The following is a 19,031-nucleotide window of genomic DNA, read 5'->3' as shown; positions in this document are numbered from 1 at the left end:
GCCAATAATGGAAACTGCTGATTTTGTATAAAAATACTGGCTTTGCATTTATTAGATTACTGATGGTTGGAACACCAAAAACTCAAAAACGGGAAAACTTTGATGCATGTTTGGATGCTCGAAAAAGTCTTCATCTTTTCTGAACTTTTTCCATCTTTTGTCAAATCAAACGTTCAATGTATTTAACGGGGGTCTTTGGACATAAATCAGAACCAAATACTGCATAATTGTAAAACACATGGAGAACAATATTCAAAGACTAAATCTAAAGAGCAAGGGGAGAAGTCATTCTCATGGCTCATTCACTGCCAAAATACTTCTAGTGCAGTCAAATTGCATTAAAATAACTTTTTCAATATTGTTTCCAAGGCTTGCTACAATTTTTTATTGCATTTAGGTCGAGACTATGACTGGGGCTGTTCAAACATATTAATTTGCTTCAACCAAAACCATTTCAATGCGGTTCTGGTTCCATGTGGAAGACGATCGTCTACCAAAGTCTCAACTATTTTGTAGCCACTAACATGTTTTGTTCCATAATCGCTCTGTATCTAGCGCCGTCCATGTTCAAATCTACTCTGGCCTGTTTCCTGTTCTCGCTGAAGAAATGCATCTAGTCAGAATGACCCTAACCATGTATCACTCTATGCATGGTGTGTTAGTTTTCTGTCACACTAAGCACTTTGCATGCAAGTCAAAAATGTCTGACCCAAGCACCTTCCTCCACATGTTTACATTGAGTCTTCCATACTTTGTGGAAAACAAGACTTCTTATGGCTTTCTTCTTGTCACTCTTTCATGAAGACCAGGCCTGGAAAGTGTGTAAATAATAATTGTCCTGTCAGCACTCTACCAACTGAACTGTGGGCTTATGTAGCTCCTCCAGGGTTATCGTAGCTTTTCACCTGGCGTGTCAGTTTTATTGGTCGTCCTTTTCTTGGTTAGGTTTACAGGAGCATGCAGATTGGCCTCATATGTTGTAAACCTGCTATAAACTTCTCTACAACTTTATTCTTGATCTTTCAAGCCAGCGTTGGAATGTGAATGGTTTAGATGACTTTTCGTTAAGGATATCAAAGTAAACAGGACTGACGATTCTTTTTGAAAGCCATATTCCTTACACTTCAGAAACATGCTTGGGTTTATGCTGGTTTGTTGCATAAAATCATAATAGAAAACAATTAAGCGTGTGGTTTTATATTACAAAAAGTGAAAAGGTTAAACTTATACAAATTTTGCAAACCACTTTCTGATTAACTATCTTGCCAGTGTGCTGTTCACCCTTACATTAGGTGAAATCATCTGACACTGAGCTCCAAAAGTTTTAAACATTGTGCCACTAATTTTTATAAAAGACAATTACCTCAAACTTTGCACTTCCCCAAATGATCAGGCCACCAGACATCAGCTTGGTGGGTAATGTCTGGTGGGAAGTCAACAAAATAAGAGATAGAAAGACAAAAAAAAAATTGAACTTGAGGGCGAGAAACAGTAGAAGTATGGATTAAAAAAAGAGAGAACTAGTGATTTTTTTTTTCTCCTGATGGCCAAACGCTCGCATATGGCTGGGCTTTGCTTGCATAGCCTCACTTCAAGGCGAAGGGCCCTGCAAACATAAACAGTGGAGCGGCCGCAGCTGGAGCGGGGAGGCAGCCGCCTGCTTGCAGAGACCTCTCCACACTAAACAATGGATCAAGTGACGCACATGCTTTTGGCAGAGCAACAGAGACGCAGGCAGTTCTTCACTTCGTTTATATCTCTGCTCTCTCAATATTTACCCCATGGTAAAACACACAGTTTTCCATTCCTTTTGTCTGTAAGAAGCAGAAGAGCAGACCTCCCTCTACTTCTTGCTACTCTGCTCTTTTTGAGTAGATTTATTCATTTTTATCCTATCCTATAAGTCTTTTCAAATTTTAATAGCTAGAGCTCCATACAAATATTTTGAAATCTTTCCAGTGCAATTCATTAGCATTTTTAATTTCCAGTGATGATCTATGTGAGCAAACAAAATGAGGGATTAGCCTCCCTTACTGTGTGAGTCAGTGTATTAGACACTTGGTTGGCAGAAGATTTTATGCATCTGCATTATATCTTTTATGATGGGGCACAATGGGGAACGGAAGGACCCAGGAGCCAGTGTATTAACCCAAATTACGGCTAACAGTTTCCTGGTTAACTGGATAGGAATGAGGGGCAAATTGTGTGTAATTTCCTAATGAAGGGAGAGAGGTGTTTTTTTAATGTAGAGACCTCCTCTGCCTGTTACGGTAAGAGCAGGAGAGCTCTGCACCCCTCCACTGCAGCTGTTAGCTTGATGAGACACCCCAAAGTTTCTGTTAAGAAATCAATCCATCCATCCATCCATCCATCCATCCATCCATCCATCCATCCATCCATCCATCCATTTTCTTACACCCAAAATTTGGGTGTCCCATTAGGGGACACCCAAAATTTGAGTAATAACATGTCAATTGAATATCGCATTTATTACGGTTGAAAAAGAAAAGTTGCCAAGATTAGATTTAACTAAACTGATTACGGTAGTTTCCGAACGGTAACTCAACAGTAAAAGTGCTGATCCTGTGTCTGCTACTAGCATGTGCTAAACGAAAATGGGCGCTTTCTTCTTATTCTGCTGTTTCTTCTTTAGATTTCAATAGCAGCTTGCATCCATTCTTGTTGCACTACTGCCATCTATTGGATCTTAATATCTATACCTCAAATTCTCATAATGATCACAGTATTATTAAAAAAAACCCGAAATATCTTTTTTCCCTCAATGCTATTTAACTGATCAACAACATTCTCAAATTTCAATTCCCTATTAAAACCTAATTCCATTTTAATGGGCGCTTCCTTCTTTTATTTCCAATTTTGACTTCCAATGATTCACTTCCTGCTAAAGAGCCCCCTGGTGGTTGAAGAAAAATCCACATATAAATGGCTTATAGTCCGGAAAATACAGTATATGAAAAAAAATCTGAATGCTCTCTGGTATTGTTCATGGGGCCGGACCTAATGTGGGGGCGGGCCAGATCCGGCCCACGGGCCGTAGTTTAGGGACCACTGCTCTAAAGGCTTTATGCCCATGATCGACCATCGCTTTGTAGGGTGCTATCATAATACAGTAGATTTAAGGAATTTTACAAACAAAAATGTGGTGCTTACATTTGAATCGGTTATTGCTTTTTTGCAAATCAACAGTAGAATACATAAAGGCTCCAATACAAATCAATATTTTCATTCAGGCTGAGGAAAACTGCAAGTTTGCATGTATTAACACGTGACTAAAATCAACTGTTTTCCATCTGTGGACAAAGTGGACTGGAAGCAAAGATGAGTGGCAATCCAGCTCAAAAAGTATGTCAAAGTCTCATTAACAGCCTTGTAAAACCAAATCAGGTGCCACAGCCTGATATCTACAGGGTAACCGTTACTTGGCTTTCCATCATTGGCAAACTTATACAGATGGCTTTAAATATAAGATACAATTAGGGCATTGTTAGACATAAACCATTCCCAGCAATCAGGTGTTAGAAAAAAATCTTTTTCCTTTGATGACAAAAACAATAAAAAAAACTGGGATCTGCAAATCTGCAGATGAAAGAAAAAGAAGTAAGAAGGAAGTGGTTTAGGGTTCTGGGGAATAAAAGGTGTTTTATTTCTTCCTGTGTACAATTTAACACGGGTGTGGCCGCGGCGTACACGTGCATGAAGTGATCTACCACCCAGTAGTACGAACACAAGCTTTTTAACAACTTGTGCAGTCTTTTGAGACATTCGTTCCTTTCTCCTGTTTACAGATGACTATCAGAACTTTCCCATTTCTGCTAAACACAACACGGAGCACATATTTTCTTTTGGGGTGACAGCTTACCTCAGCACCATAGCTGAAAGGGGTCAAACCCAGCTGTGTGTCGCGACATGCTCATGAAATAATTAACGCACAAATGAGAGGCCTGACTTCGCTTTTGTGTTACGGGAATGATGCAAGCAGGAGATGCAAGAGTTTGAATATGACGTGTAAAAATAAAATGTAATGTAATGTAATTTTATTTATATAGGACATTTTCAGCAACAAGGCAATACAAAGTGTTTTGCAGGAATTAAAGGGAAATACAAAGAAAATAACAAACCAAAGGGAAAGAGCGAAATGAAAAAAAAAGAAAGTAAATAAGAGTTTTCAAACGGAGGAACGTAAGGACAATCCATTCAAACCTTCCCAAGATCATTAACTGCTTGTTATTTTCGCTCAGAATCTGTCACTTTTTGGGGACCTTTGTGGCACAACTGACAACTCGCATTACAGAGTAAAGAACTGCAGGAGAATCTGACCATTTACAGCACACGATATTGAACGCTGATGTTAAAAAAAAAATCAATCCCAAAGAGCCACTTTCTTCAAGTTCAGCTTTGCAACAGCAAAACAGTCCTAAATAATACAGCTTCCATAAGTTAGGGAATACAATGTTATAGCACCTCACTAAGTTGATACATAAAAGGCACAATCATTCACACCATGTAGGATACAAAAACAAACTTTAAAATATGAACAATCTGAATTTCAGAGGTTAAGCAAGCCGAGAATTTGGGCAACATTGCCGGGTGTTTTCTAAAATAAAATAATATTCTACAAGGCTTTATTGTGTCATTTTCTCCATAGAAACTTGTCATTTGTTTTCCAGAGATTTTTGCTTTCCTTTTGTCCAGAAAAACCTCGAGCAGCAAAGGTGGTGTTAATGCAAACTTTCTGCACCTCCTCTGGGTCTGTCAGCCTGTTGATTCTCTCTTCATTGCCCTCGCTGAGGATGTCCCAGATGTCTTTGCGAGCGCTTCTTGACGTCTGCACCAGTGCAGTATTTTGTGTTCCTGAGCTTGAATCGGTACCTAAAGTTAGTTTAGGTGAAGAAGATGTGTCGGGCGTTGGGTTTAGCAGCAAAGAAGATACAGGACGTGTTTTTGGGGTGCTTTTGTGTTGCACATTCTTGCCTTTAGGTTTCAGCAAATCATCAAGAATGGACGTATCTCCTATAAGATCTTTGAGGTGGGAGCTATTGCACAAGGCAGAAGGAGGCTCAGAACCTTCTCGCGATGTTTCACCCGTCCTCCGTGAGGATTCCTGGATTCCTTGCTCCCCGTCTTGAGCTGTGGGTTTGGATAACGTGGCAGAGCTGCAACGCCTGAGGTCAGGCGAAGAAGGGCAGTCTCTGTCTGTGTGGTTCGGGAAAGCAGCAACAGCAGACTCCCTGGATCTCTGACCAAGGCTGCTGGCCTGATCTACGGCAAGACCACCACCAGCTCGGCAGGCTCCAGCAGTAGAAACACTGCTCTTCTGTGTCCTTGAATGTCTGCTGGCAGCGGAGACCATCTCCTCCTGCTCCTCTGACACAAACCTTTGAACATCCTGTAGAGGATCTATAAGATTCTTCTCAGATATCCGTGCCTTTTTTGGTGGTTCAAGACCATTATTTTTTAGGACGCCAGATCCACTCTGTGGTGAAGAAACATTGCTTTGTGGAGATGTGGGGTTAGTTCTTCTGGTCTGACTGTATTTCCTTATTTTTCGGACTCTGGAAGATTTAATTTGTTGGGTTTTGTCTGACATTTTAGTAGATGATGATAAGGCAGCAGTTGTAGGAGAGGAAGGCTGCGCTGTCGTGTCAGGGAAGTTTTCTCTGACGGCTTCGGCCACATCCGAGTGGTTCAGCGAAGTGTAGTACCGACAGAGCCAGTCGAGTCTATGAGATGAACTTCCTTTCAGAATCTCAGTGGCAAACTGATGGACTGAAACAAATTTGAAATGTTGGGCCATTTCCTCCAGCTGCTGCCTATGCAAAAAATGACAGAGAGACAAAAATAAGTGACATTTTTAAAGTTGAAGTACATAGAGCAAGATGTAACTTAATTTTATTATGAGAAATGTTTTTCGGAGCTTAAAAGCAACCAGAATTGACAATACCTGTCCAAACAAACATACAAATAATAAATCTGGTCACCTCATTTAAAAAAAATTAAAAATTGTGGAATGGTAGGTTATTTTCCGTACCATAAAATAGTAGTAGTAGTTTAAAATACATTTTTAACAGTAGGTTGCAAAATGTGATTGTTTTGTATTTCCTTAAAATTGACCAATTTACCCATTTTAATATTTTCAAAGATGACCTTAATGATAATTTGGCTCATTTTCTTATAATGAGATTATGATTATGCATACCACATATTTAACATATTCTTCCCAGACTATCATTGAGATATTCTGCAGGTCTATAAGGTCTAACCTAAGATGAAAACAATGTGGTTGGACTAGAGTTGCTTCCATGGAGCTGTTTAAAAATGCTAATCTAACCAGACTCAGTGACACCAGCATGTTAAAGTGACTTGTCCTTTTTACCATTTGTGGCGTTTCATTGAAAACACAAAAATTAAAAGTAAAGATAGTAAAAACCTATCGCGCATATGGATTCAAATCATTAAACAAACTGACGCGATATCAATATAACCCAGTGTGTAATTTCACTCACTGGTGAACCTCTGGGCAGAGATATAGCCTTCCCCCGCTGGGAGTGAGGCTGGAGCCATAAAGGTGTCTGTGTGTCCGTATATATGGTCGGCTGAGTGGAGGTGATGAAGCAGAATGGGGTTATGTCTGTGTGTGTGTGTGTGCGTGTGTGTGTGTGTGTGTGTGTGTGTGTGTGTGTGTGTGTGTGTGTGTGAGAACACCACATGTGTGGGTGTGTGTACATAAATGCTTGCTAGAATGTGCGGGTTTGGAAGACCTAAGGCGATCATTTTTTTGGTCAGTCTCAGGAGGACTGCGGTTGCAAAGGGGGGAAACTCCTTCAGTGTTGTGCCTGATCAGAGCTAGGTAATCTTTGGCATGATGCTGGGAAATAGGTAGAGGGGAACCTCAGAGGTGGTCTTTTTCTGCATACACACACGAGCAGTTATTACGGTCCAGGTGGGGGCTTCTCAACACTGTTTCTGTGGTGGGTTTTTGGCCTTCTTCCCGACACTGCCAGGAATCCCTCTCCTCTTTTATTTCTTGCCCATTATTCTACTTCTTCCTAAATTTGGGTTCTTCCTTCCGTTCTCCTTTAAAATGATGTCCTTAGTTTGTTTTTACCAAGATAAAAAAAATCTCATTGTCCATGAACAACAGATGAAAAATCGCATTTTAGCTAATTCTGGCGCATTTACAAAAATGTTAGTTAGTGTGCATAGCCCCTAATAAATAAAATGCATCAAAACCTTCCTTGCTGGCTTATATTTCTTTTTATAAATCTGTTTATTCCTTATGCTCTTCTTGCTTGCCTTCAATTCATCAGTATAACTGCTTTTAAATACCTGCAGACTGCTTTGGGAGTATCTCCAATAATGACTGTTGTGCGTCCAGTGTGTTGGATCTTCTTGCCGGAGAAGGTCACTGGATGATCCACTTTGGGCCTCTGCAGATGGATGGCACTGGACTTAGGCTGGCTGTCTGGTAAACTCGTTGGGAGGCTCTGGAACAGAAGTTCAAATTGCAATAATCAAATTTTTAAAGACCAAAACAGCTTAGAATGGTGGGGGGAAAACCTAGTCTTACAATCACTTTAAAGCTCTCAGTACAGGAAGATCTACTTGCATCAATGTAACAAATACTTTTACATTTTTTCATTGTCATAGAATTGTATGACGTGAAAAAATTCGGGCTCACGCAATATTATTCCTAACTCGGTATTTAAACTGCTACTCTGCTTGGTGTTTGTTGCTACGTACCTCCTGGGTTCCCAGCAGGTTGTTGGCCGGAAGCTGTGAGTACATTTTGCGTACAAACACGTCCCGCACAGCCGCTCTGCTGATCAGCTCCTCTGCTCTGCTGCCACCCACCACCCGCTGGTTAGAGTGCATATAAGCCACCTCCTGCACATGCCCTTTACACAAGTAATGGACATGGTTAATATTAGAATTATGATAATTACTTAAAATGAAAGAACCATCATGCTAACCCAGCACGTTGTCGATGGTTTGCTCCTTTTCCTCAGATGCTGGAGTTGTTGAACCTCTCAGACTTGTAAACGAAGCAACTTCTGACCTTCCCGCTCGTCTCCCTGGAGCTGAACGTTCATCTTCTGAAGACGTAAAAGCTTCTATCGCTTCTGTAAACTTGGATCTTGCCTTGTCCCTTGCTCCGGCACTTTGCCTTCTTCTGCCGCTGCCGCTCCTCCTGCCTCCATCACCTTCTTTGTTGTACAAATTTGAAGCACCCCTTTTGGAACATATTTGTGCCTCTCGGTCTAAATCCTCAGATTCATCTGAGCATCCTTCAAACTGATGCACTTTTGTAACTGTAGTTTTAGGCCTACTTGCGTTCTTGTTTTCTGGTGAGGAATTTCCATCACTCTCCTCATCCACTGCAATTAATTTATCTAGGCGTCTTTTCAGGCCCCATCTCTGTCTTACAGCATAATCCCCCTCTTTTAACAATAAAATGTTATTTCCATCATCTCTGTCTTTTCTGTCTGAGCCGATGGATTTGTTCTGGGGTTTTGTTTCAGATTCTGGGAGGCGGGCAGCACCATTTCCTTCACAGGAAGTTGTGCGGATGGCTGTGGAGGTATCGTCTATCTTTTGATCTCCTGCCTCCTCCTCAAAGGGACTACATTCAGCAGAGGAGCTACAGTCTCCTTCCCTCGGCTGCTGTCTATCCTTGATGGTTTCAAGGAGTCTGGAGAAGCCATGTTGGAGAAGACTCATGTGAACAGGTCCACCAGCAGCTTTGCCACTCCTGTTGCCGTGGCCTGCACTCGAATTTGTAGTCTTTGGCTTTGGCCCTTGCAACTCTTCATCGGTTTCGCTCCCACTGCTGAAATCTAGCACACCTTTTGGGATTCTTGAGACATGCATGTTCTCCTCAGGTGCCTCATCCTTCGACAGCGTGTCGTCTCCATGTTCCTGAAACAGAACAGTAGAGATTTTGTGTTGAAGACAAGCGCGTACAGGAAAAGCGGCGTAATATTTAGCAACAAAATGCAGGCAAGGCGTAAAATCTCTTCCGTTTTGCGTCATCCTGAAACTAACCAGCCCTTGTGAATGTCAAGTGGTGAATTTAAAACAGATGTTTTCCCAACAACAAATCAAAGTAAACATCAAAGTGACACGAGTCCTGCATGGTGATGTAATAGGAAGAAAACAAAATAAGAGGCAAGTGAAGACATGCTTCAGTGTGGTCTGCTTTTGCCATGAGGTCAAACAAGTGATTAAATCCAGCTGCTCCAAATACAATTAGAAAGATGTGAAACATAAAGAAACCTCAAACTTCAGTGACAACAATTCAGGGGATTGATTGGTAATTTCTGTCCTCCTCTTGTACTTCGCTCACTTGATGTAATGTTCTGATTTTCTTAAAAGCTGAATACTTGTATTCGTACACATTCAAAACTACATACTTTTCCCTGATTCAAATTTCTTTCATGCTTGGTACTATTTAGGCTGATATTTTTTAAGTACAAGTACAACAGATCAGCATAAATTTATGGCAGATATTTAGGGTGGTCAGAAAGGGATGGACGGCAGTCAAAGGGTAAGATGAATGCTTGGATGAATGTGTGGAAAGACAAATGAACAAATGGATAAATGGAAGAATTCATGGATGTGACATTTAAACAACACAATGAGGAATAAAGTCTGGAAAATACAAACAATTATCCACATTCTAGTTTATTTCTCAGTACTTATCTAGACATATGCCTGCTTTGGTTTAATTCCAAACTCTTCCAGAACGTGTGTAAGATGCAATTATTTATTTCTTTTTCTTTTACAATCATGAAAGAAACTGTTGTTTGGTTTGACTGTCAGACAAATGTCCCTGTTTGAAGAATTTCAAGCGGGAATAGGACAGGGAATGGGCCACTTGGGAAAAGAGGAAAGATGGGAAAGGTAAGCTGCACTGAGGATGATGGTCACTCACTTCATTTCTGCTCGTCTTGTTCTCCTTCTCGCCTTCTTTGTGTGTTTTCGTTGTTATGACACCGGCCTCCACTTGTCCCTCTCGCTGGCAGGACGATGCGTGCATTCATTAGCACATTTCACAAGACACAATCAAACTTAACAGTGAATCTTGTAAACCTTCAAATCTTGTTTTGCTTGCAAGCAGTGTTTGTGGCAAAGTCTAAAGCTTCTCCTCATATATTTTTCTTTGCTTCAATCGGGCCCAAAATTTTTTCTAGATTTATTTAAAAGGTTCCACTTTTTAACCTTAGAGTTCATCTTCACAGTCAGATTATTACAAATGATTATGACCCAAGAGATGAACTATTGGTGTGGCCACAAAGGACTTAAAAAATCCTTGAAGAAAATCTCTAGAAAGACCTTTGGAAACCTCAAAGAAATGTTTGTTAGAGAAATGTACAGAAATCCAAGATTGTTTGGCTCCTTTAAACCAAAGTACGATCAAAATGAAAACAAAAGCAAATTTCAAATGAAAACACACTGTGACACATTGAAGCAGTAAAAGAAACATTGATGGTCTAACCTCTAAAATCCTGCGGGTGAGACATGTTCCTTCTGTCTGCAGCCTGAACAGATTTTTGATCCCAAACAGTTCCCCTTTATAGACACTTTTTCCCTGCACTGCTTCAAAGTACCGCCGGGCGCTCTCTTTACCGACTACTGAGCACTGCAACTGCTGTTAGGGAGAAAATAAAACAAAATAACTACACATAATCCAGTGAAAATAATGTCAATTTTACATATTTTTTCATACTTAAATCAGGTGCATTTACATAATATTTTAAATCTGATCAAGAAACATGTTTGACAAAAAGGATAAATGTGAGTCAGTATGTTAAAAGCTAACGTTCTCCAAAAATTTGCTGGACACTGAATGATAGTAGTCCAAGCTGTGAACAAAACCCAAGACATTTTTCTTTAAATTAGACAATACTCTTAAAATATTGATCAGCGCTTGATGAATTCCTCTCAGCACCTTACTCTGCTCTTTTAATGCATCTAGTTAATATGTATGAAGTAGATGCATATAATTTACCAATACAAAATGTTAGTTACCAATAACCAATAAAAGGTTTCAGCAAACAATATAATTGAAATGAATACCAGAATTGTTTTGTACCTGTTTGTATAATTGTCTGAGGTAGATAATCTCCTCTACAGTCCCAAGTGAGATCAGCCTGAGAACAGTGACGTCCCTGCACTGGCCGATACGATACGCCCTGCAGAGACAAACACACAAGCAACCATCTCAGTAATAGCATTAAAATGCACAATGGTTCTGAATAAAATGATTTGTGTACAAAGAACATAGTCTGATGGGCCAGGAAAGTAAAAGTTATAACAGAATATATTAAGTATGTATTATCTTGAGCAAAAGCTACCTGTCGATGGCCTGAAGATCATTGGCTGGGTTCCAGGTGGGGTCAAACAGCACAACGACGTTAGCACCTACAAAGTTAAGACCAAGACCCCCGGCCCTAAAAGAAGAAACATTTATTTAAAAGGGGAGCTATGTTGTAAAACATACTGGCAACAGAAACGGATATAAAGCCACCAACAACCTAAAGCTGAAGGAAGAGTAAACAATGGATCATACCACTCAAGCAGGGAGTAAACAGCCAGACCACAGATTCAACAGCACTGCTGTTGTTTGTGAGCATAAAGTTAATCAGTTATGAAAACACTTTTGTCAAAAAACACTGAATATGTGAGAAAAAAAAACTTGTATTCCTAATGCGAAGCATTCAGGGAAAAATGGAAGTGCTGATGTATCAAAGCAACAATGCTGACCAGAAAAAAGAACAGAAATTACATCCAAACTGAATGCTGACAGAAATCTGAGGTTTTAAATTACAGTTTATGTGAAAGGTGGTTGTCCACATGCTATTCCCAAAACCATGCTCACCATAGGAGTATTTTTAAATCCTTCTGTCAATTACATAAGCCATTGCACTCTTGATAACAGTTCTCCTTACTTCCTTATTGTATCAATCATAATATAAATCTTTTTGACTTAATGAACTCAAACCGAAGCCAGGCTGTCCTACTGCTAATTTTCTTCTGATTCAGATTCCAGAGTTTGCTGTTCAAAACAAAATGCAATCACTCTGCTGTAATTTATGGCTCACTTCTTTTGTTAAATGCCTTTTACATATTTTAGTTGAAAAGAAACTTTAACAATAATTCCCCTTTAAAGTTTAACAGGAGGTTGTATAATTTTCCCACTAACATGGTAGAAACCAGGCACAGATTGACGTGAGAAGAGCTGTTGAATTCTTTCACAATCTGGACTCTTTCTCTGGACTTGGTGGTTCCGTCCAATCGACTAAAATCCAGTCCCTCTGCCATGCAGTAGCTCTCCAGGATATTTAAGAGCTGAAAGGATACGCAGGCGTTAATATAAGAAAATCAAGAGAACAAAAATAACTTCACATAATATGTGAATGCAACTCATTAAAAAGTAAGAGTTTACACAGGATAAAAACAAGACACTACACAAACAAATCCTATGTAAAGCAATATCTAAAGGACAGCATTAGGAACTCTGACTGTATATTTTTATATATGCTATAGAGTACGCAATGCTGTAACCTTTATGACCTCTTTTGTCCCAAAAAAGCAAAAGGCAGGTCATAAAAATATGACCCTGCAGAGGCCACAAATATTATTGGATGGTATAAGGTGACAGCAGCCATTGGATTGTGCAGAGTCTAGTTATCCATGACGATCTAATTGCTGTCAAAATCCCAAAGGTATGCCTAGAAATGCACGTCATGAGAAAACTATTATTCCAGCTTTTTTTTTTTTTTACTGCAGGCTAGTTGCGATCTCACAGCAGAGGCAATGCAACAGAACAAAAAAAAAAAAAAACTAAATAGGCAAATATTTTTTCCCCTCTTCCTATATTATCCTTATACTCTGCTTTTGGTGTTGGTCTGTTACAAAGAAGACCTTAATTTGCGGATGCTACGTGGCAAACTATGACTACGTTTGCAAAACACTGTACATCTTATGTACTAGTAACAAAAGTCTTAGACTTAACTGCGTAAGACCAGATAAATCAACAAATGCACTCAAAAACAATTCTCACCTTGGTTGACAGAGAAAAGATAAGCACTTTGTCTCTCTTCTGCAGATAGTACTTCAGAAGCTTCTGCAAAACCTAAAAGAAAATATTCACTTGCTAATCAACAGCACTGAACCATTCTGTGAAGATTGCATGGAAATGTTTTCACTCGAGTGCGGTACCTTCATTTTCCCACTATACATCGGGTCTGAAAGAGCTTCAAAGGCTTCATTCTTGCATCTCAGCACAAAGTCTGGGAACTTCTGGAAAACCTTAGCACAGACGGAACTCACATACTTTTCCTAGAAGATACAAATAAATAAATTGAATCGACAGCATCATAACAAAAATAACAAGTGAGTTTAACCTGATGCAGAATAACAAGATTTTTTACCTGTTTCTTGCTGGTTCCTGAAGTAGACTGAAGGAGGGCTGCGTGGTTGGCAACCTTCCTCAATATGGCCAAGTAGGTAAAGTACAGATGCTTTACATAAACACCCTGAGAGTTTTTCTGGGAATGAAAATGATCTTTAATTGCTTGGAGAAAACTTAATATAACCAACATAATGTACGAATGAGATTTAAACCAAATCAAATTTGCCAGGTTCTTCCCTAAATTAACATACTGATCATCTGATTTAATTAATGGTAGTCTGTCACTGTGGCAGTTTGTAACGTAAACTTCAACAAAAAGATGCATCGGACCTTAGTAAGAACTGCAAGATAGTATGCAGTTCACTAAAAAAAGTTTTAAGTGAAAAAGAGGGTTAATCTAAACAGTCATTAGTCAAAATTTTCAAGGTGGTTTGAATAGTTTTGTCTTTAAACTTTAACTAAACAGATCATAAACAGTAACACCATGGAAGAGGGGAAAAAAACAACTAACCTGATAGCAGCAGCCCCTTCGGGTGCGTCCACTTTGGCAGTCACATTTCTCTGAAGACCTCAGCAGTAACGTCACATCCTCAGTGTCCAGCACTGCCTGATAAACAGTCTGCTGGAAGTCTGTCAGAGAGCAGTACACTACCTGGGACAAAACATACCACAGAGATTCGGTAAGGTATCAGTGTCTTAAAAACTGAGAACGAGATCGAACAGGTATTTGATGCTCTTCAGGGTCTCCACACTTACCCTGTCGTCCTTCTTTGGCAGCTGCTCTTTGATGAGCGCTTTCGTTCTCCTGAGGAAAAAAGGAGCAATCTTCCTCACCAGGGCTCGGACAGTCTTCCTCCCAGTAGCCAGGGCACGTTTGGTCGCACTGTGCCTCTGCCCCTTTTCGATGGGATCTGAGAAATTGTTCTTGAAATGCCCCAAGTTGCCAAGGCAACCTGGATTGGCCCTGAATAGAATAAACATTTATGAATTCATGAATACATAAATTAATATAAAATAATATAGAAAATTATCCTGGTAACACTTTATTTGAAGAGGGGGTGAATAAGACTGTCATGACACTTTCATAAACATGACATAACACATGTCATGAACATGAATAAGTCTTCATGAATATTTATGACTGTTGTCAAAAAGCGTCATTCTGTAAATTATTACACTTTTAATACAAAGTTGACTTTATTCAAATGTCTTTGTTATGACAACTTGACATTAACCAAGAAATCATTACTGCTTAAACTTTACCTTTAATAACATAAAGTTACCTAATTTTTAAAGTGCAATCAGTAATACTTTTATAAGAAATTTATATCAGTAATGATTTCTTGGTTAATGTCAAGTTGTCATAAAGACACTTTGAATAATATCCACTTTGTATTAAAAGTGTCATAATTTACCAAATGATGTTTCATGACAACAGTCATAAATATTCATGAAGGCTTATTCATGTTTATGACAGGTGTTATGTCATTATGTCATGTTTATGACAGTGTCATGACAGTCTTATTCACCCCCCTTCAAATAAAGTGTTGCCAATTATATTATTTTATAATAAAATAAAATCATGTCAACCCACCAATCCATAACACACCACAGTTCTTCCAGGTTGTTCTGCAAGATGGTCCCAGTGAGACCGATTCTGTTCTGATGGAAGAAAGAAGCAAGAATTGAAAACTTAGTTGAAAACGCACAACCACAGCGGCTGTCATATTTTTTTGCCTGAAAACATTTAACATAATGGTGCTTTTACTTAATATTTCTAAAAACATCAGCAATTATTAACTATACATAGAAAATATCCTTTATGATATTAAATACTCCTTATTTTTTTCTCACCTTACATCTCAGCTCCTTCATAGATTGAGTGATCTGGGACTCTGGGTTTTTTATCTTGTGAGCCTCATCAACAACCACTGCTGACCAGTTGATTCTTTGGAGGAGACATAGATATTTTATTTCTTAAGCATCACATTTATTTGTTATTTGTGTCATTATGCAAATTTGTTTGTACTGAATAATACAACAATTAAATATGAAGGAAAAGTGGAGTCTAAATGTGAATTGGATTTGTCTGTAAAATGCCTTAAAATTATGTCTGTTGTAATCAGTCGATTGTAGCCGCAAACTTGACTGGAGAGTCATATAACCATGTGGAAAGGTTTTAAAACACAAATTTTCAAAAATTTTCAGTCCATCGACCTAAATATCAGGAAATATTGTAGATTGCTTTCAAAAATAAGTGGACAACTGTAGGAAAAAGACAGGTGTATGTGATAGGCAAAAGAAGAACAGCCTCAGAAAATCATGTCTTTCAGAAATAGGAAAGATCTCACACAAAACCCAAAAGCTGGACAATCCACAAGTTGACCATTAAAATTTTTGTCAAATACACTCTTTTAGCACGTTTTTCATTTTTGCAAGATCCCGGCTATTTAAAGGTAAAACCCTTCCATATCTTTCATCCCTTATTAATGGCCACATGTGGCATGTTTGAGTTTGCTACACATTATCCAACCAGAAAAGGTGTATTAGCACTGTATTTTCATTACTTATTAAACTGATCCAGACAGAGGCGGAGAGTCTCGTAGGTGGTGAGAGCGATCTCGACGCGGCCATTCTTGATGCGCGCGAGCTCTTCCTCCTTCCTCAGCCCGTGGACCACCACACACTGGAAGTAACCCCATGTGTCCAGTTCATCCTTCCAGTTATAAAGCACTGACAGTGGGGCCACAATCAGAAACACCTGGTCGGGATCACACAACACTTTAATCAGCTTGATGACAAACTCATACTATAATCCGCAGCACATGATTGAATGCAGTAGATATTTGAGAAGCTGTACACTATAGTTGTATATTTTAATACCCACCTTGCTAGGATTACTTTGATTGGAGGGTATCTGAGTTTGGAGAAACTGAGGCCTGTTGTTCTCTACGTCCTCCCATGTCCCAGTTTTGTGCAACACAGCAGCAAGAAAACCTATAATCTGTGATAAAAAAAAAAAAGTGGAGGGATTAAAAGCAACAAAGCCACAGTGTGACATGTAAATGATAAAACCTACATTTAGACAAGTCTTAAGGTAAGTCTGCTGCCTATGTCTTGTACCTGCACAGTTTTTCCAAGGCCCATGTCATCTCCCAGGATACAACCAGTGGAGCTCATGTAGTTGTTGTAAATGAACCTGATCCCGTCCCTTTGGTAATCCCTTAAATATCTGTTGATGGTATAAGGTACTCTGTCTTCATCCGTCAGATGTAAAGGAGTGCAGAGGATTGTCTCGGTGTTGCTGCCAGGGAACACAGGTTTCTCTTGTACAGATTGCTTTAAGCCGGATCTCATAAGTTTTGTGACAAATATGGCTTCCTGCTTCTGCTTTTCCTCTCCAGGTTCTCTCCTGAATATCACCCATGCTGTATCATTAGTCTGTGTACTGGAGGTCAGTCTCTGTATGGTGGCTTCTCTCAGGATGCCATCCGGGGAACTGGGAGCAAGACAACAGTCACCTTCCCGCCACTCTGCATCACAGAATAAATTAATCAAATAGACAGTCGTATTAATGAATTAGCATATTACCAAAGTTAATCCATTTGAGTAAAATTCAAAAACTGAAAGACACATAGTTATGTTAAATAAATATTAATTATGACAAAAATGGAATGGACATTTTTCCAAAGGTAATGCCAGCTAACAACCTTACAAGAAATTACAAATATCACCGATATCTTAACTGTATATTTCTTCCAGTTTTCAGTTATCAAGTTTGACAATTACATCGTCTTAAAAGCAAGAGCTGCAAAAAAATTACGACTGCGTCCAGGTTCGGAAAATTTAAAACAACAAAAACTGTATAGCAAAAAAATGCCCTGTAAACCTTTCACAGCAGCAGACGCTGAAGCCATCTGATTGCATCCAAGCTCCTCTGTTGTTTTCTGCCTCTAGGAAGGGGCTAGCTTTGTTAGCTTAGCAAACATTACCGACACATTAAAGCGCTGTCCTTAATCTGAAACAGACAGCCATGTCACACGGATTTAATCATATATCAGTCTGTCGCTATTACTTCTCTCTCCTTATTTACATGTGTACAATAAATTAAAAAGACGACAGACTAGGCAGGAGCAAACAGCCACTGCAGCTTTCAGTGTTGATCTATTTTTACAAACCTCGGCGCACTTTCGACACTTATCTAACAGCCTGGAAAAATATGACAAGTAAAAAATGTGGGTAGATGTAAATCACACAAATATATTCATAATTCAAATGTATTGTTTTGCAGTCACAATTAATGTATTTTTTTAAATACTGTTGTATAGTGAAAGTGCTCCGAATAATCGTCTTCCTTGTTCAACCAAGTAGTTGTGCTCACGCTGCTGATGTGAAATTTTGATATGACTACATATTCTATTACTACGTAATATATTTTACGTGTTTGTTGTTGTTTTACATTTTTTGCATCTTACTGTGTATTAGGAAAAAAATAATGTTTACTTTTTCAAGACAATAAAACTGAATGGAAACTAATGTCATATATTATTAAATACTTTAACTCAAAAGTTGTAATCTAACCTCCTCGCTACACCATTACTATGTAAAATCTGCTTTCTGATTGCTTTGTCCAGTTGCATACATTATATATATTCAGCAGTTACTGTTGAATATATATAATACAGAAAAAAACAGATAAATTTGTGTTGTTTTTAAACTTATTTTTATTTATTTATCTATCTATTTATTTATTTTCTCTGTGATGCCTCTTGATAGTGAATCTCATTATTTATAACCTGAAAATATGTTTTACATCTAGATTCTGTAACATCAGAAGAGTTAAAGACAGATTTACAGTAAACCAGCACCCACCAGTTTTACCACCTCTTCAATAAATCTGTTCCCAACAGACATTCATTTTAAAAAAATCTCAGTTTCATCATGGCCTCGGAGTGAGACTGGAAATAAGTCTAAAATAAGGGAAAACATTTTTTTAGGCCATCGTTAACTCAAAGTGTGGACTACACATGGCCTCTGGAACCTGAAAATATGAAATAATCCAGTAAATGGCACTAGGTTCCAATTGCTAAATAAGCTAGTTGGTCACTTGCCAGAGATGATTGGTCAGTCTTTTGGTGGGCACAACCTTGGTAGCTTCACTTCTCAACTGACACATGTTTTACTTACAAATGTGACACCACTTGGTGAAAAATAAATAAACTTTCCAAAAGTTTGTTTTTTTTGTCACAAATCATTATTGCATATAAATAATTAGTTAACCATAACTTTTCTTGCTTTTTGAATACTTTCAGTTGATATAGATAGCTGTGAGTTGTTTGGTGAGTATCTTCCGGTAAAAAAAAAATCAATATTTTGAAACATTCTCTGCAGGATGCAGGATTTCAAGTGACAATTCTTATTATGCAATAAAAATATATAATTTTGCTCCAGTCTGCCTGCATTTGCAAAAGCAACATAATATTAAATGTAAGGTTAAAAAAGAAACATTTGTTAACTAGCAAGTTGTTTTAATCCCTGTTTTTAGAAATAAAATGCTCAACGGATTAAAAATAAAAAGTATGTCATGAGAGGAATC

At 38.6% G+C, this 19,031-nt stretch overlaps 1 protein-coding gene across 3 annotated transcripts; it reads right to left on the bottom strand.

Annotated features, from left to right (window-relative positions):
• Positions 1–3,972: 3,972 nt before the first annotated feature.
• On the bottom strand, positions 3,973–17,598 carry ercc6l2 (excision repair cross-complementation group 6-like 2). 3 transcript variants are annotated; one of them, XM_008418341.3, is made up of 20 exons: positions 17,325–17,598; positions 16,559–16,968; positions 16,323–16,439; positions 16,003–16,196; positions 15,290–15,383; positions 15,030–15,097; positions 14,192–14,399; positions 13,947–14,087; positions 13,455–13,571; positions 13,243–13,362; positions 13,085–13,156; positions 12,224–12,369; positions 11,376–11,471; positions 11,114–11,213; positions 10,517–10,669; positions 9,953–10,036; positions 7,992–8,937; positions 7,762–7,916; positions 7,348–7,505; positions 3,973–5,831 (listed from the first exon to the last, which is right to left on the bottom strand). In XM_008418341.3, exons 1-20 carry the CDS (start codon positions 17,350–17,352, stop codon positions 4,652–4,654), a joined length of 4,587 nt encoding a protein of 1,528 aa, XP_008416563.2. In that variant the 5' UTR covers positions 17,353–17,598; the 3' UTR covers positions 3,973–4,651. The 3 variants fall into 3 exon arrangements, with proteins under 3 accessions (XP_008416563.2, XP_081466845.1, XP_008416564.2); XM_008418342.3 differs by having other exon boundaries at positions 5,635–5,827; XM_081610719.1 differs by lacking the exon at positions 9,953–10,036.
• Positions 17,599–19,031: the final 1,433 nt, after the last annotated feature.

The sequence above is a fragment of the Poecilia reticulata genome, chromosome 9 (genome assembly GCF_904066995.2).
Source record: "Poecilia reticulata chromosome 9, P_reticulata-male-v2, whole genome shotgun sequence".
NCBI lineage: Eukaryota > Metazoa > Chordata > Actinopteri > Cyprinodontiformes > Poeciliidae > Poecilia > Poecilia reticulata.
The sequence above is the reverse complement of the archived record's forward strand: the minus strand, read 5'-3'. Positions and strand labels throughout refer to the sequence as shown.